The sequence below is a fragment of the Ornithorhynchus anatinus genome, chromosome 1 (genome assembly GCF_004115215.2).
Source record: "Ornithorhynchus anatinus isolate Pmale09 chromosome 1, mOrnAna1.pri.v4, whole genome shotgun sequence".
NCBI lineage: Eukaryota > Metazoa > Chordata > Mammalia > Monotremata > Ornithorhynchidae > Ornithorhynchus > Ornithorhynchus anatinus.
The window spans coordinates 34,693,961-34,720,992 of record NC_041728.1 but is presented as its reverse complement, the minus strand read 5'-3'; the positions used below and the strand labels follow the sequence as shown (position 1 = coordinate 34,720,992).

At 48.6% G+C, this 27,032-nt stretch overlaps 1 protein-coding gene across 5 annotated transcripts in view; it reads right to left on the bottom strand.

Annotated features, from left to right (window-relative positions):
• Positions 1 to 27,032, bottom strand: part of PCNX1 (pecanex 1) — a 199,425-nt gene that overhangs the window by 134,225 nt on the left and 38,168 nt on the right. For all 5 annotated transcript variants that reach the window (XR_003757855.2, XM_029060164.2, XM_029060183.2 and 2 more), the window contains exons 2-3: positions 23,541 to 23,749; positions 16,365 to 16,470 (exon numbers count right to left, since the gene is read on the bottom strand). Coding sequence is in view for 4 of the 5 variants with exons in the window: in XM_029060164.2 (XP_028915997.1) it covers positions 16,365 to 16,470; positions 23,541 to 23,749 (315 nt within the window). In the remaining variant the exon portion in view is untranslated. The remainder of the gene's footprint in view (positions 1 to 16,364; positions 16,471 to 23,540; positions 23,750 to 27,032) is intronic.

Below are 27,032 nucleotides of genomic sequence, written 5' to 3'. Positions count from 1 at the left end.
CCAGCCGAGGTAACAGTCTCAGAGAAGTGAAGTGACTCTTCCAAGGTCACAGAGCAGACAGAGGTCAGCTATAGTTTTTGAGCTGAAGCACCTCAGTCTTGGATGGCAACTTTCAAAGGCCCTGTGTTCCCTCAGAAGGCTGAGGCGGTGTAACACTGGGCAAACCCGATCGATCGTTCACCTTGAGGATCAGCGTGGCTGGTGGCTAGAGCCTGGGCCCGGGAGTCGGAAGGACCGGGGTTCTGTTCCGGCTCTACCGCTCACTTGCTGTGTGACCTTGGGCGGGCCGCTTCATTTCTCTGTGCCTCAGTTACCTCATCTGGAGAATGGGGATGGAGACCGCAGGCCCCATGTGGGACAGGGACTGTGTCCAACCTGATTGCCTTGCATCCACCCCAGCGCTTAGAACAGTGTCTTGCACCTAGAAAGGGCTTAACAAACACCACAGCTGTTATTATTATTATTGGTATTTATTGAGCGCTTCCTGTGTGCAGAGCACTGGGCTAAGCCCTTGGGAGAGGACAACAGTACAGAGTTGGGTAGGCCCGTTCCCTGTCCACAACAAGGCGGTGCCTGAGGCCCAAAATCTGACAGTTGGGACCTGTGAGGTTCTCCTTGTGGTAGTAATTAACAATTGGGGTACTTGTTAAGTGCTTACCATGTGCTAGGCACTGCATCAAACGCTGGGGTGGATGCATGCGAATCAGGATAGATAGAGCACGGGCCTCGGACTCAAAAGGTCACGGGTTCTAATCCCGGCTCCACCCCTTGTCTGCTGGGTGACCTTGGGCAAATCACTTCACTGGGACGGGACTGTGTCCAACCTCATTCGCTTCTATCCACCCCAGTGCTTAATACGGTGCCTGGCACATAGTGAGCACTTAACAGATACCATAATCATTATCATTATTACTCTCCCTCTTCATATTCAACAGGCGATCACTCTCCCCAGCTTTACAACCTGACTGGAGGCCCAGGTCCTCCAAGAGGCCTTCCCCGACTAAACCCTCATTTCCTCTTCTCCCACTCCCTTCTGCGTCACCCTGATTTACTCACATAAATCCCTCCGCCCTCAGCCCCACAGCATATCCGTTGTTTATTTATTTCTATTAATTAATCTCCCTCTAGCCTGTAACCCCATTGTGGACAGGAAAGGAGTCTACCAGCTCTGTTCTATACTAATAATAATAATGATAATAATGACGGTATTTGTTAAGCACTTACTATGTGCAAAGCGCTGTTTTAAGCGCTGGGGGAGATGCAAGGTAATCAGGTTGTCCCACTTGGGGCTCACAGTCTTAATCCCCATTTTTAAGATGAGGTAACTGAGGCACAGAAAAGTTAAGCAACTAGTCCACAGTCACACAGCTGATAAGTGGCGGAGCCGGGATTAGAACCCACAACCTCTGGCTCCCAAGCCCGTGCTCTTTCCACTAAGCCATTTTCTCTCCCCCAAGCACTTAGTCCAGTGCTCTGCACCCAATTGTTCAACATATGCAACTGCTTGCACAGATAATGTGCAGGTTTGTTCATGCCTTGGCCTGACCCAAAATATCTCTCTTCATCCAGTTCATTCACCCAGTAGAGAATACTGGGATGTGAGAAGCAGCGTGGTGTAGTTGACAGAGCCCGGACCTGGAATTCAGAAGGTCATGGGTTCTAATCCCGGCTCCGCCACTCGCCTGCTGTGTTACCTTGGGCAAATCACTTCCCTTCCCTGGGCCTCGGTTTCCTCATCTGTAAAATGGAGAATTGAGATTGTGAGCCCCATACGGGAAAGGGACTGTGTTCAACCCGCTTTGCTTGTATCCACCCCGGTGCTTAGAACTGTGCCTGGTATATAGCAAGCGCTTAATAATAATAATAATAATGATATTTGGTAAGCACTTACTATGTGCCAAGCACTGTTCTAAGCACTGGGGTAGATACAAGGTAATCAGGTTGTCCCAGGTGGGGTTCACAGTCTTAATCCCCATTTTACAGATAAGGTAACTGAGGCACAGAGAAGCGAAGCGGATGGCCCTGACAAGTGGTGGAGCCAGGATTAGAAACCATAACCTCTGGCTCCCAAGCCCGGGCTCTTTCCACTAAGCCACACTTTTTAAGATATACCATCGTTATCATCAGTACGGAAACAAAGACGAGAAAGGCAGAAGATATGTTAAAAGCATCCAGCAGGAAGAAATCCATTTCTAGCACTACCTTCTACTTTAAAGGGAAAACTCCAATCTGGTTGCTAAACTCGCTCTCGGGTTCTTATCTCTGATCACAGAAGGCTCATTTCAAAACTTCCCCAACAGCGTATTTCAGCGCCGTGAACTATATAAGGGGACAAACAAATAATGCTGAAATTCCACCGGCCCGTCCAGGAAACCAAGTATTACAACACCAGGGTTACTAAATCGTCCCGATTCCTGGCAGCTGCTTCTGCAGCATATTTTCAGATGGATTCACCCAAGAGGAACACACAAATAAGAAAGCCATGCCACTCGCCCTCAGAACCAGTGAAGACAAACAGCAGTTTTCCAGCATACTAAGAATAATGCTATTTGTTAAGCGCTTACTAAGTGTTAAGCACTGTACTGAGCTCTGGGGTAGATGGAGGATGAGCAGGTCCCACACAGGGCTCGCAGTTCAAGGAGGAGGGAGAATGGGGAATGAATGCCCATTCTGCAGATGAGGGAACTGAGGCACATAGAAGCCAAGTGACTCGCGCAAGGTCACACAGCAGACAAGCGGCGGGGCCGGGATCAGAACCAGGTTCCTCTGACTCCCCGGCCCGTGCTCTTCCCGCTAGATCGTCTACTTAGTACCTCCCGTTTGCCAAGGGGTTCTTGACTCACTGACTAATTTGGCTTGTTCGGAGGGAGGGAGTAGAGCAGAAGGGGGAAAAAAGACAAATCAACCCACCATTTTCTTAATAAAATAATAATAATAATAATGTTGGTATTTGTTAAGCGCTGACTATGTGCAGAGCACTGTTCTAAGCGCTGGGATAGACACAGGGGAATCGGGTCCTCCCACGTGAGGCTCACAGTCAATCCCCATTTTTCAGATGAGGTAACTGAGGCACAGAGAAGTTAAGTGACTTGCCCAGTCACACAGCTGACCAGTGGCAGAGCTGGGAGTCGAACCCATGACCTCTGACTCCGAAGCCCAGGCTCTTTCCACCGAGCCACGCTGCTTCCCAGAGGCAGAATGAGCTGCTGAGTGGAAAAAGAGCAGTGTGGCCTAATGGATAGCGCACGGGCCGGGGAGTCGGAAGGACCTGGGTTCTAGTCCCGGCTCCGCCGCTTGTCTGCTGCGTGACCTTGGGCGAGTCACATAACTTTTCTGTGCCTCTGTGACCTCATCTGTAAAAGGCGATGAAGACCGGGAGCCCCACGTGGGACACGGACTGGGTCCGACCTGACGGCGCTTAGTATGGGTCCTGGCACGTAGTAAACACTTTCCCAAATACCATAAAAAAAAAAAAATGAGTTAGAGCTATCTTTATAGCATCTGAAAGCAAGGTGTCCGCTTTAGCCATCGGATTGTTCCAATTCTCTCCTTTTGAGAATCCTCAAAAGGAAGCGCCTCTCCCACTTCAATCTAAATTCCTCTTTTCAAGTGGTTCAAGGGAACAGGCGTTGACCAGAAGAAAGGAACGTCCAGGGATTCATTCATTCATTCATTCATTCAATGGTATTTACTGAGCGCTTACTATGTGCAGAGCACTGTACTAAGCGCTTGGAATGTACAAATCGGCAACAGATAGAGACAGTCCCTACCCTTTGACGGGGGAGACAGGCAGACAAGAACAATGGCAATAAAATGGACCTTGCTCAACAAAAATGTTTCTGCTGTATGGTATTGAGGTCTATTTGTTTCGCTGTCTCCCCCCTCTAGACTGTGAGCCCGTTGTTGGGAAGGGATTGTCTCTGTTTCCCAATTGTACTTTCCAAGCGCGTAGTACGGCGTTCCGCACACAGTAAGCGCTCAATAAATACGATCAAATGAATGAATAGGGATCCAGAAAATGCCACAAAAGCAGTTTGGGTTAAGACCAACACAAAAAACCTTTGACCACTTGACTGGAGCTACCATGAGAAAGCCTGGCTTTTTTTTTTAAATCTTCGCTTGTTTGATTTTTACGCTATATTGTTTAGCGCTTACATTGTGTTAAACACTGTTCTAAGCACTGCAGTAGGGACATGTTCATTCACTCATTCAACTGCATTTATTGAGCGTTTACCGTGCGCAAAGCCCTGTACTAAGCGCTCGGTAGAGTACAATATAACAAAAATGAATTAGGTCAGACACGGTCTCTGTCCTGCATGGGGTTCAGAGTCTAAGTAGAAGGCGGCAAAGTCATTGGATTCCCATTTTACTAATGAGGAAACTGAGGCAAAGAGAAGTCCAGTCACCCTGCAAGCAATCAGCAGAGCCAGGATCGGAACCCGGGTTTTCTGACTCAATCGATCTATGGGATTTTTTTTGAGTGCTTACTGTGTGCAGAGCACTGTACTAAGCACTTGGGAGACTACAGTACAACAGAATTAGCAGACATGTTCGCTGCCCATAATGAGCTTACAGTCTTGAGGGGGAGACAGACATTAATATGAATGAATAATAATAATCACTGCGGCCTTCATTAAGCACTTACTATGTGCCCGGCACTGTGCTAAGCGCTGGGGTGGATAAAAGCAAATCGGGTTGGACACAGTCCCTGTCCCACGTGGGGCTCCCGGTCTCAATCCCCACTTTCCAGACGAGGGAACTGAGGCCCAGGGAAATGAAGTGACTTGCCCAAGGTCACCAAAGCAGACGGGGCGGAGTCGGCATTAGAACCCATGACCTTCTGACTCCCAGGCCCAGGCTCTGGCCACTAGGCCACCCTTCTCCTGCCCCAGCACTCGGGACACAGGAAGTAGGCACCCAATAAATACAACTAGGGTTACAACCACAAAACAAATCCCCTGAGGCGCAAACATTCTCTTCGAAACAAAGAGCTCCGGGTTGCCTTTTGAGCCACAAAATGGTCTTCAAATGAAGTGAAGCGTCTTTCCCTTGTGGGCACCCACAGTAATCGTTCCCTGTGTGCAAAGAGTCATGTTCTAAATTTCCTTCCAGACAATCGGGGAGAAAGCAGACTTCTCTTTTAAAAAAATAAAGGCAGTAAGGCATTTCACGCCCAAACCGAGAAGCATAATACGGTAACGTTTTGCTTCCAATATTTCCGCAATCTTTCCCCCTTGCCAGTTGCCATTTTAGAGAGATCAGGGGATGCCTAATTGTGCGAGCCCCCCGGGTTTATAAATGGGCCGCTCGAGTTGTTTTTGGCTGGAGACGCCACGTGACTCCAGTCGAGGGCAACATCCTCTTCCAGGCTTCGTCTGTATCCCTGTCTCGGTCTGACAGAAAGTAGCTGCCCAAGCCAAAAAATAAAAAGATCAAAGATAGCAACATGTTACTTTCAAAACCACTGGGAACACGTGGTGGGTTTTTCGGTTGGGTTTTGTGGGTTCGGCGGGGGGGGGGCGGTGTTTGGGTTTTTTTGGGGGTTTTAGGGGTTTTTTCCTTTGATTTTTGGTTTCGTTGTTTAATATTAAGGGTCAAATTCCATAGAGCCATTTTTCGTTGCCCTGACTTGCTCCCTTCATTCATCACCCCCATTCCCAGCCCCACGGCATTTATGTATATAACTGCAATTTATTTATTTATTCATGTATATTAATGTCTCCCCCTCTAGACCACGAGCTCGTTGTAGGCAGGGAATACGTCTGTTTATCGTTCTACTGTCCTCTCTCAAGAGCTTGGTACAGTGCTCAGCACACAGTAAGCGCTCAATAAACACAACAATGAATGAATAATATTCTCCCCACTTATCCATGTGGGTGACATAGGCAGAAGCATTACCTTGTATCTCCCCCAGCGCTTAAAACGGGGCTTGGCACGTAGTAAGCGCCTCACAAATACCATCATCATCATTCTAGATTTTTCTGTAATTCATTTTTATTGATGTCTACCTCCCCCTCCGGACTGTAAGCTCATTGTAAGCAGGGAGTGTGTCTGTTCTACTGTCCTTTCCCAAGGGCTCAGCGCTCTGCACACGGTAAGCGCTCAATAAGTACAAATGACTGACCGAAAGGGGTGAGGCATGGCAAAGATATGTGGTTCGGGAGGGGCTCAAGCACATTTTAAAATACAAGCCATCTGAAGCCAACGTGCCCAAACATTTCCAGACATATGGCTCTTCCTTCCTTCCTTCCTTCCTTCATTCGGTCTTATTCACTGACTACTTAACGTGTGCAGAGCACTGTACTAAGCGATTGGGAGAGTACAATACAACAATAAACAGACACATTCTCTGCATGCATCGCAACCGACAACATCACGGCCAGTTCGGTGAGGAAATCTGGCTCGTGGAAGACAATTTGTCCTCTGCCTTTTTGATCCGCGCTGCTCGTGTCGAAGATGTCAAGTCCGTGGTGTCGACTGTCCAAATCTATCTTCAGACAACCAATCAAATCATATTTACCGAGCCTCTACTGGGCACAGAGCACTGTACTACTAATAATAATGATAATGTTGGTATTTGTTAAGCGCTTACTACGTGCCAAGCACTGTTCTAAGCGCTGGGGTAGATACAGGGTAATCAGGTCCCACGCGGGGCTCACAGTCTTAATCCCCATTTTACAGATGAGGGAACTGAGGCACAGAGAAGTTAAGTGACTTGCCCGAAGTCACCCAGCTGGCAAGCGGCGGAGCTGGGATTAGAACCCATGACCTCTGACTCCTAAGCCCGTGCTCTTTCCACTGAGCCACGCTGCTTCTGTACAAGCAGCGCTGTACTAAGTACTAAGCGCTGGGGAGAGTACAACACAGGGTGAGAAGACACACTGCCCGGCCGCAACGAGCTTACAGAGAAGCACCGTAGGTTAGTGGATAGAGTGTGGGCCTGGATGTCCGAAGGACCTGGGTTCTAATCCTGACTCGGCCACAGGTCTGCTGTGCGGCCTTGGGCAAGTCACTTAACTTCTCTGGGCCTCAGTTCCCTCATCTCTACAGTGGGGATTAAGAGTGTGAGCCCCATGTGGGACAGGGACTGTATCCAACCTGATTAACCTGTATCCGCCTCAGCACTTAAAACAGTGCTCGGCACATAGCGTTTAACAGGTACCATGATAACTATTACTATTACAAGATGGAGGGGGAGACGGACATTAATATAAGTAATAGTCACCCCGCCCAAAAGTTAAGTGTCCAAAGGGTACCAATCCAAGTGCAGAGAGGACCCAGAAGGGAGGGGAAGTCAAGAACACATTGAAGTTATACATAGTGTTTGTCCCATCCCAAATTACCTAATTCAGTGCTCTGCATACTGTAAGCGCTCAATAAATACAATTGCTTTCATCGTATCTGTTAAGGACTTACAGTGGGTAAAGCGCTGTTCTAAACAAAAGCTCGCTTAGGGTTTTCCGTTCTGTTTTTGAAAGAAATTGGCTATTAGGGGATACCGATTTTCTCTAGCCAAACGTATTTAATTGTGAGCCCTAGGAAGACATTTCTAGATATTTAAATCCACCTTGCTCCTATTCCTTACTGCCATCTTCAACCATTCATTCGGTTTCCAACGGCTCCTTCTCCTCTATCTTCACACACAGGCCCACCTCACCTGTTTACAAAAAGTCCCTCTCTCGACCCCTACGGCTTTGTAGGGTCTTTGTTATGCGCTTACTAGGTGCCAGGTACTGTACTGGGCGCCGGGGTGGGTACGAGGCAATCCGGTTGGACGCAGACCACATTCCACATGGGGCTCATTGGCTTAATCCCCACTGGACAGATGAGGCCCAGAGAAGTGAAGTGACTTGCCCAAGGTCTCGCAGCGGACAAGCTGGGATTAGAATCCAGGTCCTTCTGACGACCAGGCCCTATCTTGCCTTTGACTGATTTGGTTGGGGACTGTATCTGTTGCAGGACTGTACTTTCCAAGCGCTTAGTACGGTGCTCTGTACACAGTAAGCGCTCAATAAATACGATTAAATGAATGAATGAGTTAGAAAAAAGCTAAGGACAAAGCAAGGTCTAGAACGGTTTGTGTCTGTCATACTGTCACACTGTACTCTCCCAAGCGCTTAGCACAGTGGTCTGCTGGGAGTAGGTGCTCAATAAATACGAGACTGAATAACCGTGTCATTCCTTTGGGTCCCTCACCTGCGTCTTCCCCATCTGAATGATAATAACGATAATGATGATGTTTCCTAAGCGCTTACTATGTGCCAAGCACTGTTTTAAGCGCTGGTGACCAGGCTGGGGCACTTGCCACAACCACTTGCCCACTGCACCAGCCTCCTCACTGATCTTAGCACTCTGTACAGTGCTCTGCATACAGTAGGTGCTCAATAAATACCACCGACTGTTTTATATTAACGTCCATTTCCCCCTCTGGGCTGGAAGCTCGTTGTGAGCATTCATTCAATGTTATTTATCGAGCGCTTACTATGTGCAGAACACTGTACCAAGCGCTTGGAATGGACAAATCGGTAACAGATAGAGACAGTCCCTGCCCTTTGACGGGCTTACAGTGAGCAGGGGACGTGTCTGCCAACTCTCCCAAGCGCTTAATACAGTGTTCTGCACAATCCGCCGCTTGTCAGCTGTGTGATCTTGGGCAAGTCATTTCACTTCTCTGTGCCTCAGTTACCTCATCTGTAAAACGGGAATGAAGACTGTGAGCCCTCTGTGGGACAACGTGATTACCTTGTATCTACCCCAGCGCTCAGAACAGTGCTTGGCACACAGTAAGCACTTAAATACCAATATTATTATTATTATCAGTAAGTGTTCAGTAAATACCGTTGAGTGAGTGTGCTCTGCACAGTGTAAGCGCTCAATAAATACCACTGATCGATTCTTTTACATCGATGTCTTTCTCCCCAACTAGACCGGAAGCTCATTACGGGCCGCGAACGTGTCTACCAACTCAGTTTGGGCTCTCCCAAGCGCTTAGTACAGTGCTCTGCACTGATGGATTGTTTGATCCCTCTTCCTCCAGTCTCTCCCAGTGCTTACTAGGCGCAAAGCACTGTGCTAAGCGCTTGAGGAGACACAATGTCATACTGCGCATGCCCACACTGGCCTCCCCTGGTTGCCCATTTCCTTCTGCATCAAGAAGTCCCGGACCGTTGCCTTTAAGGGATTCAATCCATCGCGGTTCTTGATTGGGCGCTTACAGTGTGCAGAGCACTGTACTAAGCGCTTGGGACAGTCCAATACAACAGAGTTGGGAGACACAATCCCCGCTCACAACAAACTCCTCTGTCCCACTTAGACTGAGCCCCATGGGGGAGAAGGATCGCGTCCAACGTGATTAACTCGTGGCTACCCCAGCGCTCACTATGGCGCTTGGCGAATTATCATCATAATAATGAAGAGTTTACTGTCTCCCTCCCCTCTCTTTGCTCACCACGTCCCAGCTCGCCATCTTTTATTTTTTTTTAATGGCATTTTTTAAGCGCTTACTATGTGTCAAGCATATTTCCAAGGCTGGGCTATATAGTAGCTGATGAGGTCCCACATGAAGCTCACAGTCTAGGCAGGAGGGAGGAACGGGTTTTGAATGCCCATTTTGTAAAGCAACTGAGTCCCACGGACGTGGCGTGACTCGCCCAAGGTCACGCAGCAGACACCTAGCAGAGCCGGGATGGGGACCCGGGACCGTGCCCTTTCCGCTAGGCCTCACTGGTCCTCTGTAATATCTGTGTCCCTGTCTAGACTGTAGAGAAGCAGCGTGGCTTAGCGGCAAGAGCTCGGGCTTGGGAGTCGGAGGTCACGGGTTCTAATCCTGGCTCCACCACTTGTCAGCTGTGTGACTTCAGGCGAGCCACTTCACTTCTCTGGGCCTCAGTGACCTCAGCCGTCAAACGGGGACTAAGACTGTGAGCCCCGCGTGGGACAACCCGATTACCCTGTATCGACCCCAGTGCTCAGAACAGTGCTTGGCACGTAGTAAGCACTTAACGAACACCATCATTACTAATTATTATTAGACCGTAAGCCTAGACTATAAAACTCACAGACGACGATGAGCTGTAGACCGACGACGACTCTCCCCCACTAAGAAGGCTTATTGAGGGCCCATCTCCTCCAGGAAGCCTTCCCTGACTCAGCCCCCCTTTCCTCTTCTCCCACTCCCTTCTGCCTCGCCCTGACTCGCTCCCTTTATTCATGCCCCCTCTCAGCCCCACGGCACTTACGTCCACATCTGTATTTATTTCTATTAACCTCTGTCTCTCCCACTCCAGACTGCAAGCTCGTTGTGGCGGGGAATGTGTCTGTTGATTACAGGTGCACTGTCCTCTCCCAAGTGCTCAATACAGTGCTCTACACACAGTCAGCGCTCGATAAATACGACTGAATGAATTGATAAACTGTAAGACCGTAGACGGCCCTTACATTTCCAGTCAGAGTGACCCCTGGAGGGCTGGGGGAGGGAAGAAGTGGGTGAAACTTCTCCACTCGGGCTTGGGGGTCAGAGTTCGTGGGTTCGAATCCCGACTCTGCCACTTGTCGGCTGTGGGACTGTGGGCAAGTCACTTCACTTCTCTGTGCCTCAGTTTCCTCATCTGTAAAATGGGGGTTAACTGTGAGCCTCTTGTGGGACAACCTGATTACCCTGTATCTACCCCAGCGCTTAGAACAGTGCTCTGCACATAGTAAGCGCTTAACAAAACCAATATTATCATTATTATTGTTACCATCTTGATCCTAATATGAAACTTATAGCTGTGGGTTGATTTGGGTTTTTTTTTGTTATCTGTTAAGTGCTCACTCTATATTAAGCACTGGGTAGACACAAGACCATCATTCACTCATTCAATCGTCCTGATTGAGCGCTTACTGTGTGCACGGCACTGTACTAAAAGCTTGGAAAGTACAATTCGGCAACAGAGGGAGACATTCCCTGCCCACACCGGGCTTATGGTCTAGAAGTGGGGAGACGGACATCAAAACAAGTCAGCGGGCATCAATATAAATGGAATTAGAGATATAGACACATCAAATCAAATTAAAAGGTATCAATATAAATAGAATTGTAGATATGCGCATATATACACAAGTGCTGTGGGGTGGGGATGGGGGGGTAGAGCAAAGGCAGCGAGTAGGGGCGAGGTGGGAGGGAGGAAGAGCTGAGGAAAGGGGGTGGGGGCTTAGTCTGGGAAGGCCTCCTGGAGGAGGTGAGCTCTCAGTAGGGCTTTGAAGAGGGGAAGGGAGTTAGTTTGGCGGAAGTGAGGAGGGAGGGCGTTCCGGGACAGCGGGAGGACGGGGGCCAGGGGTCGACGGCGGGACAGGCGAGAACGAGGCACAGTGAGCGGGTTAGCCCCCTGTCTGCTGTGGGACCTTGGACAAGTCATTTCACTTCTCTGGGCCTCAGTTCCTTCTTCCGTCAAATGGGGATTAAGACTGTCGGCCCCATGTGGGACAGGGACTGTGTCCCACCTGATCACCTTGTATCTACCCAGAGTTTAGTACAGTGCCTGGCGTCAGTCAAACATATTTATTGAGTGTTTTCTGTGTGCAGAGGACGGAACTAAGCGCTTGGAAGAGTATGATACACCCATAGAAACATTCCCTGCCCACAGTGAGCTTACAGTCTACAGTCTAGGGCCTGAAACATAGCACGCACTCAACCAATACCAAAAAAAAAAAAAGAGGGGAAAAGGATAACTGTGGCACTTGTTAAACACCTTGTGCCAAGCACTGTACTAAGCACTGGGGCACCGTATGTACAATCTCGACATAGTCCCTGTCCCTCGAGGGGTTCAGAGTCTCAGAGGGAGGGAGAACAGGTGTTTTAGCCCCATTTTACAGATGAAGATACTACTGCGGCACAGAGAGGTTAAGTGACCAGCCCGAGGTCACACAGCAGGCCTGAATTAGAACCCGGGTCTTTTGATTCCCAGGGCCCAGGATCTTTCCATTACGCCACTCGGGGCCCAGTACGAACCTGGCAACCGGAACACAAAACCAACGGACCTTCCCGCTTAATGAGATACGAAACATTTTACCGAAGCCAAGGAAGGGAAAATCATAAAAAGTCCTGGAGCGTACATCAGATAATGAGGTTATATCAATACCCGGCTAAAGGAACACAAAATGAGATCCAGTCACAACGCACGTATCTTTTTCTTCCCGGTCCTGAGCCCCTCCCTGAGCTCGAATCCGGGTTCGTAAACTTTCCCACGTTGCTTCTCTCTCCCTGACCCCAGTTCGGCGCCTCAAACAAATATTTCACCCGTCTCTTGCCAAACGGACTCCCTGAAGCAGTTCACCCTCACGGCACACACAGCCCTGAAGCCAGAGGCCCCTCAGCAGGCTGGCCTAATGGACAGAGCACGGGCCTGGGAGTCAGAAGATCTGGGTTCTAATCCCGGCTCCGCCACCTGCCTGCCGTGTGACCCCGGGTAAGTCATTCGACTTCTCGGGGCCTCAGTTCCCTCACCTGTAAAATGGGGATCCGATGTCTGCTCTCCCTGCTAGTTGGACTGTGAGCCCCAGGTGGGAAAGGGATGGTGTCCGATCTCATTAACTCATAACCCCCTCAGGGGTTAGAAGTGTGCTTGACACAGAGGAAGTGCATAAGAAATGCAATAATGATAATGATTCATTCATGCATTCAATAGCATTTATTGAGCGCTTACTATGTGCAGAGCACTGTACTAAGCGCTTGGAACGTACAAATCGGTAACAGATAGAGACAGTCCCTGCCCTTTGATGGGCTTACAGTCGAATCGGGGGAGACGGACAGACAGGAACAATGGCAATAAATAGAATCAAGGGGAAGAACATCTCATTAAAACAATAGCAAATAAACAGATTCAATAATGATGATTATAGCAGTAATAACCATCTTCCTCTTCCTTGGTGTTTCAGACCTTCACCAGCGCACCTTACCCACCGAGCCTCCCCACCAGAACCTTCTCCTCCAAGAGGCCTTCCCTGACTAAGCCGTCTTTTCCTTTTCTTCAACTCCCTTCTGCGTCGCTCCGACTCTTCGTTCATCCCCCCTCCCGGCCCCACGGCACTTTTGTGCCTATCTGTCATTTATTTATTTGGATTAATGCCTGTCTTCCTCTCTAGACTGTAAGCTTGTTGTGGGCTGGGAATGTGCCTGTCCGGTTGTTACGCTGTGCTCTTCCCGGGGCTTAGTCCGGTGCTCTGCACCCGGCAAGCGCTCAATCGGGGCTTAGGGGAAGGAGCCCGGGCTTGGGAGTCGGAGGTCGTGGGTTCTAATCCCGGCTCGGCCACTTGTCAGCTGGGAGGCTTTGGGCAAGTCACTTCACTTCTCTGTGCCTCAGTTACCTCATCTGTAAAATGGGGATTAAGACCGTGAGCCCCACGTAGGACAACCAGATTACTTTGTATCGACCCCAGCGCCTAGAACGGTGCTTGGAAGGTAGCAAGTGCTTAACAAATAGCATTATTAATAATTGTAAATAATAATGATAAATACTGAGTGACTGAATGATTGATCCAATTTCTGATTGGGTATTGGTTCAGCTCTGGTGAGGGGTAAGATCATCAGCTGATCTTCCTCACATTTTTTTTCTTGGATTTGCTCCCTTTCTTCCCCCCACCTCAGCCCCAGATCACTTTTGTCTATATCCATCATTTATTCCTTTATATTAAGGTCTGTTTCTCCCTCAAGACACTAAGGAGGGAACGTGTCCACCAACTCTGTTGTATTAAACTCTTCCAAACGCTTACTGCAGTGCTCTGCACGCAGTAAGCCCTCAGTCAATACGATGGACTGTTCTCCTCTTCACAGTTTCATTGTCTTTTGAGATTGGGCAGTGTCCTGGAAGTTTTAAATATATAAATCGTTCTCCATTCAGCCGGCTACTGTCTTGGAAACGGAGATCGAGATTTGAAGGACGGTTCTAATTTTATTACCGAAACAGAAGGGCCCGGGTATATTCATCAGCGTAGCCCGGTGGCTAGAGCCCGGATCTGGCAGTCAGAATTCAGGGACCTGGGTTCTAATCCCAACTTCACCACTTGTCTGCTGTGTGACCTTGGGCGATTCACTTCAATTCTCTGTGCCTCGCTTCCCTCGTTTGTAAAATTGGGATGAGGACGGTGACCCCCACGTGAAACACGGACCGTGTCCAGCCCGATTAACTTCTATCCACCCCGGTCTGATCCACAGTAAGCACAGAGAAGCAGCGTGGCTCAGTGGAAAGAGCACGGGCTTTGGAGTCAGGGCTCATGAGTTCGAATCCCAGCTCTGCCACTTGTCGGCTGTGTGACTGTGGGCAAGTCACTTAACTTCTCTGTGCCTCAGTTCCCTCATCTGTAAAATGGGGATTAAGACTGTGAGCCCCATGTGGGACAGCCTGATTCCCCTGTGTTTACCCCAGCGCTTAGAACAGTGCTCTGCACATAGTAAGCGCTTAACAAATACCAACATTAAATTAAATTAAGTCACTTCACTTCTCTGTGCCTCAGTTCCCTCATCTGTAAAATGGGGATGAAGACTCTGAGCCTCACGTGGGACAACCTCATTCCCCTGTATCTACCCCAGCGCTTAGAGCAGTGCTCTGCACGTAGTAAGCGCTTAACAAATACCAACATTATTATTATTATTATTATTAAAATAACCTTTTAAAAAACACAATTAGTATTGGTATTATGATTGTACATGTGTAAATTACTTATTTGTTCATATTAATGTCTGTCTCCCCCTCTAAACTGTACGTTCATTAGGGAATGTGTCCCTTTATTCTCTTGTATTGTACTCTCCCAAGTACTTAGAACAGTTCTCTGCACAGAGCAAGTGCTCAATAAACACCACTGATTGATCGATTGACTGTAATAATATTTTTGGTATTTGGTAAGCGCTTACTACGTGCCAGGCACTATTCTAAGGAAGTAAATTGTGTTGGGCACAGTACCTGTCCCTCAGGGGGTTCAAAATCTTAATCTCCATTTTTCAGATGAGGTAACTGAGGCACGGAGAAGTGAAGTGACTGGCCCGAGATCACATCACAGACGAGTGGTGGAGCCGGGATGAGAACCCGTGACCTTCCGACTCCCAGGCCCGGGCTCTCGGGGGGGCTCCACGTGGGCCGGGGACTGAGTCCAAATAGATTAGCTTGTATCTACGCCGCGCTTAGTACAGCAGCCGGCACTTAGTAAGCACTTAACACAATCCATTACAATGAACAAAAACGAAGCCAGGCTGAGCCAACCCGAGCAGAGCCGGGTTTCCCTCGGCGAATTCTCTCACCGGCTGGTCTGTCTGGCTCTCTCCGGACGTGCCCCTTGAACCCTGGTAGAACCCGTGAGCTACAGTTCTCCCCCCTTCCCTCTCCCACCTTCTGCCAAACAACGGGACAAAAGCGAGGGCCCTTAGTCATCAGAGGGGGAAGAGGGGTGCTCAACTTCCATCCGGTCGCCAAAGCTGCCACCTACATCCAGAGCTCTCGACTCATCTACAAACCGAAAATTTCTCTTTTAAAGAAGGCCGGCTGTCCCTCAGCTGCCGGGATATTGCTCACTTGAGGCGGTAGTTTCCCACAGCCAGTTTTTCCTGTCAGAGGAAGTGCTGCTTCAGAAATCCCCTCAGCAAGCCACAACTAGACGGGAGGGGGAACCAGTCCAAATGGCCTTCGGCTCCTGAAAGCTACACCCCTACGCACCACAGTCCCCTGACATCCCAACCCCCGCCCCCCAAGCCCCCTCCCCAAAGTGGAAGTTCCCTGCCCACAAAGAGTTCCTCCCTCCTACTTAAACTGGAAGCCCCGCGTCCGAACTAATTCACTCGTACCTGCCTCGGCGCTTACAGTGTTTGACGCATAGTCGACGCTTAACCGATACCTTAAAAAATAAAAGGAGCCCCGGTAACGAAGCCCTGTTTTCCAGATGGGGAAACTGAGGCACGGAGTTAAGCGATTTGCCCAAGGTCACCCAGTAAACAATGGAGGAAGTGGGATTAGAACCCGAGTCCTCTGATTTTCGTTCCTGTCCTCGCCCTACGGGACCAAGCTGCTTCTCTAAAAAAGAGATCGAAATATACCGATTTATTATTTATTTATTCATATTAATGTCCATCTCCCCCTCTAGACTGTAAGCTCGTTACGGGCAGGGAACGGGTCTGCTAATTCTGTGGTACTGTACTTTCTAAAGCTCTTAGTACAGTGCTCTGCACAGAGTCAGCGCTGATTGACGAGAGAGGAAGAAAACAAGTATTTCGCACTGCAAATCGGCCAAAATCCAAACCGACTGACCGCCCCCCCGCCCTGGCCCGAATCAAACAAATCAGCGGCGTGCTATGTGGAGACCGATGAAACAGCCAAGTTAGAAGAGCAAAACATTCCTACCTGGTTACTTGCGTCTAGACCAGCGTAAGAATTGCGGGAACTGCAGCCAACCGGGGGTGTGGCTTCTCGAATGAACTCGGACATTTCAATCCCGCCTCCGGGATCACTAGAGAGAAAGACGGGAAAAACGCATAAGCCTTTGAGCCGAGGATTACGCGGGTTTTCTACGGTCGTAGCCCAAATGGGCCGCAGTTTTGTTGACCGGGGAGTTTCCCTCCCTCCACGATCACCGGGCCCGTGACTCTTCCCAGAGTCCTCGGCCTCTCTGAGGCTTCGGGCAAGACGATCCGAGGTCCCAACAGAGCAAGGCCGTGTGGAATCTGGACACCCTCCTTCTGCGTCTCCCTGATCTGCGCCCTTTATTCTCCCCATCAACCCCGCCACACTTATGTCCATAGCCATCATTTCTTTATTTCTCTTCTTGTGTGTCTTTCCCTCTAGGGGAAGGGAACATGTCTACCAACTGTGTTGTAGTACGCTTTCCCAAGCGCTCTGCACACGGTAAGCACTCAATAAATACTATTCATTGATTGACTGACATAGAGGGAGTTGGATAAGGTCAAAAAGTCCCGGTCACAGAGAAGGAGCAAGAAACAGCATAGCCAAATGGATAGAGCCTGGGCCTGGCAGTCAGAGGACCTGGGTTCTAATCCCAGCACCGCCACTTGTCTGCTGTGTGACCTTGCAAGTCGCTTCACTTCTCTGGGCCTGTTCTGTAGACTGTGAGCCTCATGGGGGTCAGGGGCTGTGTCCGGCCTAATTTACTTGTACCTACCCCAGTGCTTAGAACATTATTTGACACATAGGGAAGAGCTTAACAAATACCATGAATCGAATGCCATAATAAAAGAGGCTCCTACTGACTTACTTTTGGCTACGGAGGGTAATTGCCCAGGGTAATCAGCCAATTGGCAGGGAATACTATTATACTGTATTGTACATTATTCATTCATTCATTCAATGGTATTTATTGAGCGCTTACTATGTGCAGAGCACTGTACTAAGCGCTTGGAACGAACAAGTCGGCAACAGATAGAGACAGTCCCTGCCGTTTGACGGGCTTACGGTCTAATCGGGGGAGACGGACAGACAAGAACGATGGCAATAAATAGAGTCGAGGGGAAGAACATCTCGTAAAAACAATGGCAACTAAACAGAATCAAGGCGATGTACATTTCATTAACAAAATAAATAGGGTAATGACAAAATAAATAGGGTGATGACAAAATAAATAGGGTAATTATCATATTGTACTCTCCCAATCGTTTACTACAGTGTGCTCTACACGGGAAGTGCTCTGTAAATACGATTGATTGAATTACGGGAATATATTGTGTCTTTAGCCTCTAGATCAATCAACCCATCAACTGAATTGATTGAATGCTTACTGCGTTCCAAGCAGTGGATTACACCTACTGCCTAAATACCAATCAATCAATCGAATTCCTTAAACACTTTGTGCAGAACACTGGATTAAGCATTTGGGAGAATAGACTAGAATAGCTAGCCACGTTCACTCCCTACAACAAATTGACAATCTGGGGGAGGGGACAGACATTACTATAAATCAGCCATCGGTCAATCATATTTACTGAGCACTTATCGTGTGCAGAGACTTGACTAACTACATGGGAGAGGACAGTATGACAGAGTTGGCAGAAACGTTCCCTGCCCAAGCGCTTATAGACTGGAGGGGCAGACAGACAGTAACAATCAATCGTATTTATTGAGTTCTTACTGTGCGCAGAGTACTGCTCTAAGCATTTAGGAGAGTCCAATATAATGGAGTTTGCAGACGTGTTCCCTGCCCACAACGAGCTTCCAGTCTAGAGGAGGGGTACAACATGAATATAAATCAAAAATCATATTTATTGAGCACTTACTGTAATAATGATAATTAATAATAATGACAATAATAATGGGATAAATGCAAGTTAAAACGGTGGGACACAGTCCCTGTCCCACACGGGGCTCAGTCTTAATTCCCATTTTACAGGTGAGATAACTGAGGCACAGTGAAGTTAAGTGACTTTGCCCAAGGTCACACAGCAGGCAAGGGGAGGTCTTAATTCAGAGCAAGAGAAATTTGGGTTTGACATAGAAAAGAATTCCTGGATTGCTCTCCCTGACTTCAAAGACTGATGGAAGGCACATCTCCTCCGAGAAGCCTTCCCTGACTAGGCCCTCCTTTCCATTTCTCTCGCTCCCTTCTGTGTTGCCCTGATTTGCTCCCTTTATTCATCCTCCCCTTTCGGCCCCACAACACTTAACGTCAATATCTGTCATTTATTTATTTATATTAATTTCTGTTTGCCCCTCTAGACTGTGAACTAATTGTAGGCAGGGAATGTGTCTGGTTGTTGCTGTACTATATTCTCCCAAGCGCTTACTACAACGCTTTGCACATGCTAAGTGCTCAAGAAATACAAACGAATGACTGAATAAATGGATGAGGGTCTCTCCTTCCACAAAGGAAAGTTTCATCGAGAAAAGGTACGATTCAAATCCTGTTATTCCTTCTTCTTTAAGAGGAGGATTTGAAAGAGAGGAAGGTGCCTTGAGCTGCTGGCGGAAATCTAAACATCAGGCCGACCTCGTCCACTTCAAGCTTATCCTTTTCTTGCGTAAACTCTGCCCTCTCCTCTGCCCGACGAAGCTGCTTCTCTTCTCTTATTGACACCCATGCCCATCGCCCACGCCAGTTTAACTCCTTTCTGAGGCCCCCTGTCCCACAGCCTCCCCCATCCCTTGCTGTCAAAGACCTGGCCATCTATTTTATTAAGAAAATTAGCACCATCAGGTGCGAGCTCCCCCAAATCACCCCCTCTCTCCTCAATCCCTCCTCCTCCCAGCCTCCTCTTCAACTTTCCGATCCTTCCCAGTTGGCCACCCCCTCCACATGCGCATCTGACCCCATTCCTTCGCACCTTATAAAAACTCTCGCCCCTTCGCTCCTTCCCTGTTTAACTGCCATCTCTAACCGCTCCTCCTCCAATGGCCTCTTCCCCACTGCCTTCATACATGTCCACGTCTCCCCCAACCTAAAAAAAAAACTTCCCTTGACCCCACAGCTCCCTCCAGTTATCGCCCCATCTCCCTCCTACCTTTCCTTTCCAAACTCCTCGAGCGAGTCGTGTACACCACTGTCTCAGATTCCTCTCCTCCAACTCTCTCCTGGACCCCCTCTGATCTGGTTTCTGTCCCCTTCACTCCAATGAAGCCACCTTCTCAAAGGTCACCCATGATTTCCTTCTTGCCAAATCCAATGGCTCCTACTCCAGCCTGATCCTCCTCGACCTCTCAGCTGCCTCTGACACTGTGGACCATTCCCTTCTCTTGGATATGTTATCCAATCTTGCCTTCACTGACGCCCGTCTGTCCTGGCTCTCCTCTTTTCTCTCTGGCCAGTCATTCTCAGTCTCCTTCACGGGCTCCTCCTCTTCCTCCCACGCCCTAACTGTGGGGGTCCTTCAAGGTTCAGTTCTGGGTCCACTGCTATTCTCCATTCACACTCATTCCCTTGGAAAACTCATTCACTCCTATGGCTTCAACTACCATCTCTATGCAGATGACCCTCAAATCTACACCTCGTCACCTGATCTCTGTCCAGTCTCGCATCTCCTCCTGCCTTCAAGACATCTCTACTTGGATGTCCTCCCATCACCTCAAACTTAATATGTAACAATAATAATAATAATAATGTTGGTATTTATCAAGCACTTACTACGTGCAGAGCACTGTTCTAAGCACTGGGGTGGATACAGGGGAATGAGGTTGTCCCATGTGAGGCTCACAGTCTTCATCCCCATTTTACAGATGAGGGAACTGAGGCACAGAGAAGTGAAGTGACTTGCCCACAGTCACACAGCTGACGAGGGGCAGAGTCGGGATTCAAACCCATGACCTCTGACTCCCAAGCCCGGGCTTTTTCCACTTAGCCACGCTGCTTCTCTCCATGTACAAAATGGAGTTCCTTATCTCCCCCCCACAAGATTCTGTCCTCTCACTGACTTTCCCATCACTGTAGAAGGCACCACCATCCTTCCCGTCTCACAAGCCCATAACCTTGGCATCATCCTTGACTCCGTTCTCTCATTCAACCCACATATCCAATCCGTCACCAAATCCTGCCGGTCTCACCTTCGCAACATCACTAAGATCCGCCTTCCCGTCCATCTGAACCGCAACCACGTCAGTACGATCACTCATCCTAACCCGCCCAGACTACTGCATCAGCCTCCTTTCTGACCTCCCAACCTCCTGTCTCTCCCCACTCCAGTCCATACTTCGCTCTGCTGCCCGGATTATCTTTCTACCAAAACGTTCAGGGAATGTCACCCCCCCCCCCCAAAAACCTTCAGCGGTTGCCTATCCACCTCCGAATCAAACAAAAACTCTCCTCACCATTGGCTTTAAGGGTCTCCATCTCCTTGCCCTCTTCTACCTCACCTCCCTGTTCTCCTACTACAACCCAGCCTACAATTTCGCTCCTCTGGTGCTAATCTTCTCACCGTGTCTCCATCTTACCTGTCTCGCCGTCGACCCCTGGCCCACATCCTCCCTCTGGCCTGGAACACCCTCCCTCCTCAAATCTGACAGACCATTACTCTCCCCTGCTTCAAAGCTTTATTGAAGGCACATCTCCTCCAGGAACTCTTCGCTGACTAAGCCCTCCTCTCCTCTTCTCTCAGTCCCTTCGGCATTGCCCTGACTTGCTCCCTTTGCTCTTCCCCCAACTTCCCGTCTCAGGGCACTTATATATCTGTAATTTTGTTTATACTGATGTCTGTCTACAGCCCCTCTAGACTGTGACCTCTCTGTGGGCATGTCTCTTTTTATTGCTATATTGTACTTTCCCAAGCGCCGAGTACAGTGCTCTGCAAAGTACGCGCTCAATAAATACTATTGAATAAATGAACGAACGAACGAGTTAAATATCTGCCTTGTCTCTATAGGGCTTTTAGGGTCGTCAAGACCCAAGAGTTTAATAATGGCTTATAAATTGGAAGCTGGAAACCCTCTCCAAGTAGCCAGCCCACTAAATAATAATAGTAGTAATAATTATGGCATTTGTTAAGTGCTTACTACATGCCAGGCACCGTACTAAGTGCTGCGGTGGATCCCAGCAAATTGGGTTGGACAGAGAACCTGTCCCTCACGGGGCTCACAGTCTCAATCCCCATGTTACAGATGAGGGAACTGAGGCACAGAGAAGTGAAGTGACTTGCCCAAGGTCACACAGCAGACAAGCAGTGGAGCAAGCAATACCTTTCAGCACCAACCTCGGTGATCACACTAAGTCAGGTACATGTTTAAACGCCATTCATTCAATCGTACCTACCGAGCGCTTACTGTGTGCCACGGACTATACTGAGTGTTTGGGAGAGTAAAGTAGAACAATAAACACATTCCCTGCCCACACCGAGCTTACTCTGGGACAAACCGAGCTAAGCACTGGAGAAGTTGACAAGAAAATCAGATCGGACCGAGGGTTCCTGTCCCACGGGGGGAGTTGATGGTTGCCCCTCATCTGTAAAATGGGGATCCAGACTGTGAGCCCCATAAGAGACAGGGACTGTGTCCAGCTCGATTTGCTTATCCAACCCAGCGCTTAGTAGAGTGCCTGGCACACAGTAAACTCTTAACAAATATCAGAATTATTATTATTACCCTGATTCAGTCCAGAGCTAGAAGGGGACCCTTACTCTCCAGCCTGTCCCAGCCCCTCTCTCACTCCCACTCTCATTCTCTCTCCCATCGTGAGTGCTTCAACGGACAGGTCTGTGTCCAATTCCCATCTGTACAGGCTTTCTTAGCACTTAGTACAGTGCTCTGCCCTGTAAACTCGCTCCCAAGCGCTTAGTATGGTGCTTTGCTACGCACACAGTAAGCGCTCAATAAATACGTTTGAATGAAAATAAGCACTTAATGCTGTTACTGCCATGACACTTGGGTGGAATTTTACCTTTAGCATCTTTGAAAATACTTAGGTGCATACGCACATTGTGTATGTGTGTGTTTCTGTGTGTGTACATCTAACATATTTGATCTGAACCAAGTTCCATGTTCCAGGGGGCCGAGGAAAAACGGAGACCAGATGTCAAAGGCAATAGAAGATTGGAAATGGATCTTTGAAAATGCATCCACCTTCCTCAAACATATCGTAGAGTTGATAATAATAATGGCATTTCATTCATTCAATAGTAGTTATTAAGCGCTTACTATGTGCAGAGCACTGTAGTAAGCACTTGGAATGTACAATTCGGCAACAGATAGAGACAATCCCTGCCCACTGACGGGCTTAGAGTCATTCGTTAAGCCCTTACTATGTGCCAAGCACTGTTCTAAGCACTGGCACCATTCTAGTTAAATCCACGCTACTCTAGACTGTCAGATCGTTATGGGCAGGGAACGTGGCTATCAACTCTGTTATAAAGTCCTCTGCCGAGTGCTTAGTACAGTGAGTGCTCAAAAAACACCACTGGGTGACTGAGGGCTGTTTGAAGGAATACGTCTGACTTGGGTAACCACGGAGAAACAAAGAACTCATGTGCATTACAGGGAGTTAATTTAACCTAATCAAAATAACCTAATTCTGATCTAACTTGTAACTACTGCGGGGTTTAGAAGAGTGGAAACGCTTAAAAAATACCATAAAAAAACACAATTCCCGATAGTACCCTAAATAATAATAATCATGGTACTCGTTAGGCGCTTACTATGTGCCAGGCACCGTACTAAGCACTGGGGAAGACACAAGTTAATCGGATTGGACACATTCCCTGTCAAACATGAGGCTCAAACTCTTAATCTCCATTTTACAGACAAGACAAGGCAAAGAGAATGATAATAATTATGGTATTTGTTAAGCGCTTACGATGTGCCTAGCACCGTACTAAACACTGGATTAGATACTAGTTGGTCAGGTTGGACCCAATCCCTGCTCCACATGCGGCTCACACGCTCCACTTTCCAGGATGAAGTAACCGAGGTCTGGAGAAGTGAAGTGACTTACCCCAGGTCACACGGCAGATCGGTGGTGGAGCCGGGATGAGAAGCCAGGTCCTTCCGACTCCCAGGCCCGGGCTCTATCCGCTAAGCCGGGCTGCTTCCCTAAACTCTTCCGGGACGAGGGGAGAATACAAGGCGTGAGCGATACGGAGGGGAGGATCTTACCTGGGTCCGCTGCTGTCTTTGCCCCTGGTGAGGCAGTTGCCCTGGTCCGTCTTGATGCCCTGCTCTGTGAACTGACTGGCACGTCTCTCTACGATTTCTCCCTCATCCAGGGCTCGGTGCAGGCGGTAGTTCACCGTTTTCAGAACGATGAAAACAGCGGCAATCACCGGGCAGTAAACAGCCACTATGATCATGGAGGAAGGGAGGGCCTGTCGAAGGAAGAGAAAAAACGGAAATTCATTCGATCGGATTTACTGAGCGCTTACTGTGTGCAGAGCACCGTACTAAGTGCTTGGGAAGAGTCCAATACACCAACAGATAGATTCCCACCCACAGTGAGCTTACAAAATAATAAGGGGGTGGGGGGGAGACAGACATTAATAGAAATAAACAACAGTTATGTACTTAAATGCTGGGGATTGGGGCGGGGGGCGGTGAATAAAGGGAGCAAGTCGGGGCAACGCCTAAGGGAGTGAGAGAAGAGGAAAGGAGGGCTTAGTCAGGGAAGGCTTCCTGGAGGAGATGTGCCTTTAATAAGGCTTTGAAGCAGGGGAGAGTCTGTCGGATTTGAGGAGGGAGGGCGTTCCAGGCCAGGGGTCGGCAGTGAGACAGGCGAGATGGAGGCACGGTGAGAAGGTTGGCATTAGAGGAGTGAAGTGTGAGGGGTGGGATGAGGTAGGAGGTGAGGCAGGAGGGGGCGAGGTGATGGAGGGCTTTAAAGTCAATGGTGAGGAGTTTCTGTTTGATGAGGAGGTGGATGGGTAACCACTGGAGCTTCTTGAGGAGTGGGGAAATATGTCCTGAACGTGTTTGCAGAAAAATGATTGGTTATGAACTGAAGTGGAGAGAGACTGGAGAAATGAATGAGGATGGTTTTATTAGGGATGGTCTCCCGCCCCAATGGATCCACACTGAACCTTGGTGGACCCTCACTGTTAGGGGGTGGGAGGCAGAGGAGGAGCCCGCGAAGGAGACCGAGAATGAACTGCAAGAGAGATGAGAGGAGAACCAGGACAGGAAAGTGAAGCGAGGTTGGATAACATTTTCCGGAGAAGGGGGTGGTCCACAGAATCCAAGGCAGATGAGAGATCGAGGAGGATTAGGATGGAGTAGAGGCCGTTGGATTTGGACAGAAGGAGGTCACTGGTGACCTTAGAGGTGGTTGTTTCCAGAGGAGTGGAGTCCACGTCAGCTTCTATTCCACTAAATGGCCCCCTTAGCTTAAATATTCCCTTCCCTTGGCTGCAGCACGAGGCAAAGTCCCTTACCCATATTATGACCCCCCCCAACTAATTAGTGCATGAAGCACAGGCCTGGGAATCAGAAGGTCATGAGTTCTAATCCCAGCTCCGCCACCTCTTTGCTCTGCGACCTTAGGCAAGTCACTTCACTTCTCTGGGCCTCAGTTACCTCAGCTGTAAAATGGGGATTAAGAGTTTGAGCCCTACGTGGGACAGGGACCGTGTCTAACCTGACTACCTTATATCTACCCCAGTGCTTAAAACGGTGCTTAGCACATAGTAAGCATTTAAGAAGTACCCTAATTATTATTATATTATTATTCAATAATGGGCTTATGAAGAGAGAGGGGCCAACTACAGCAGCTCGGATTTTCTGTTCTTTGGAAGTCATAAAGACCTGGGCTCAGTGCCTAGAACAGTGCTTGTCACATAGTAAGCACTTAACAAATACCATCATCATCATCTAATCCTGGCTTCGCCACGTGTCTGATTTGTGACCTTGGGCAAGTCTTTTCTCTGGGACTCTGTTCCCTCATCCTTAGAATGGGGATTAAGACTGGGTTACCCATATGGGACAGGGACTATGTCCAACCTGATTAGCTCTTATCTACTGAGGCGCTCAGTACTGTACCCGGCGTGTAGTAAGGGCTTAACAATACCATAAAAAAAGGGAGGTTATCTGACAACTGACCGACGTGCTGGAAAGCAGGCAAGAGTGTGGATGGCTCAGTGCAACTCATTACTGCTCTGGTAAAAGGAGCAGAACGCATATCCTCCCTCTCCCATCACCAGCATCAAATCCAGGCGATGCAGGAATAATAATAATAATTACAGTATTTGTTAAGTGCTTACTATGTGCCAAGCACTGGTCTAAGCGCAGGGGGGGACACAAGCAAGTTGGGTTGAAGACGGTCCCTGTCCCACACGGGGCTCACAGTCTCAATCCCCATTTTTACAGATGAGATAACTGAGGCCCAGAGAAGTGAGGTGACTTGCCCAAGGCCACACTGCAGGCAAGAGGCAGAGCCAGGATTAGGACCCAGGTCCTTTGATTCCCAGACCTGGGTTCTTTGCACTAGGCCACGCTGCTTTCTCTAGATCAGATCAAATGGCAGAGTCAGGATTCGAACCCATGACCTGCCGACTCCCAGGCTCATACTCTATCCACTACGCCACGGTGCTCCACCGACCCAGGTCTTTCAGTTTCTGCCCGGCCCCGGAAGCCTGCTGACTCTCCAAAGAGTCAAAATTAGAAAACCCTTCCTCGCCCCAAATGGAAAAGGAGTTCAAAAACGATAGCCTACCATCTCCCCGTGCTCAGCTAAGAAGGCACTGTCTTTTCGGCCCAATTTATGTTCTTGGTCTCAGCCCCAGGGAGAAAAAGTCGGTCACGTATAAAACATTCAGAAGGACTAAAATGCCCAAGAGAAATGCAATTTTAATGCTATGCTGAAAATCAGTTGCCACATTAATCAAAGACACTAGATGCATTTTTGGCTTCTGGTATATATGCGACCTACTTGTTTATATATGAATATATTAAATACACACATATATATATATATATAGAGAGAGAGAGAGAGAGAGAGAGGTAAACACACTCAAACACACACCTCAAGTGCCTGAACACTGTAAGAAGTTAACCTTTGAGGTTTCCAAGCTACAAGGGCCATTTGTACAAAAACAACTTCACAAGCCCATCAGTTCAATCGGTATAACATTCTCTCATGGCTGTGTTCAAACTTGCCTTCTCTACTGGCCCGGTGGAAAGAGCATGGGTCTGGGAGTCAGAGGACTTGGGTTCTAATCCTGGCTCTGCCAAATGCTTTCCTGTAAGACCTTCGATAAACTGCATGCCCATTTTCTTTTTTTAATGGTATTTGTTAAGCCCTTACTATGTGCCAGGCACTGTACTAAATCTCAATCCCCGCTTTACATAGGAGGGAACTGAGGCCCAGAGAAGTGACGCGACTGGCCCAAGGTCACTCAGCAGACGAGTGACGGAGCCAGGATTAGGCCCCAGCTCCTCTGATTCTTGGGCCTGGGTTATTTCCACTAGGCCACGCTGCTTTCTCTGGGTCAGACCTAAGCCGGACTCCATCCCTGGAGCCTGCCAATAGAATCGTCTAGGGATGACACCAGGCATCGTTGTACACACCCAAGCTCGTCACAAAAGCAGCGTGAAGTTCTACACTCGAGAACTCCTCTAGATTGTAAGCGTGTCATGGGCAGCGAATGTGTCTGTTTACTG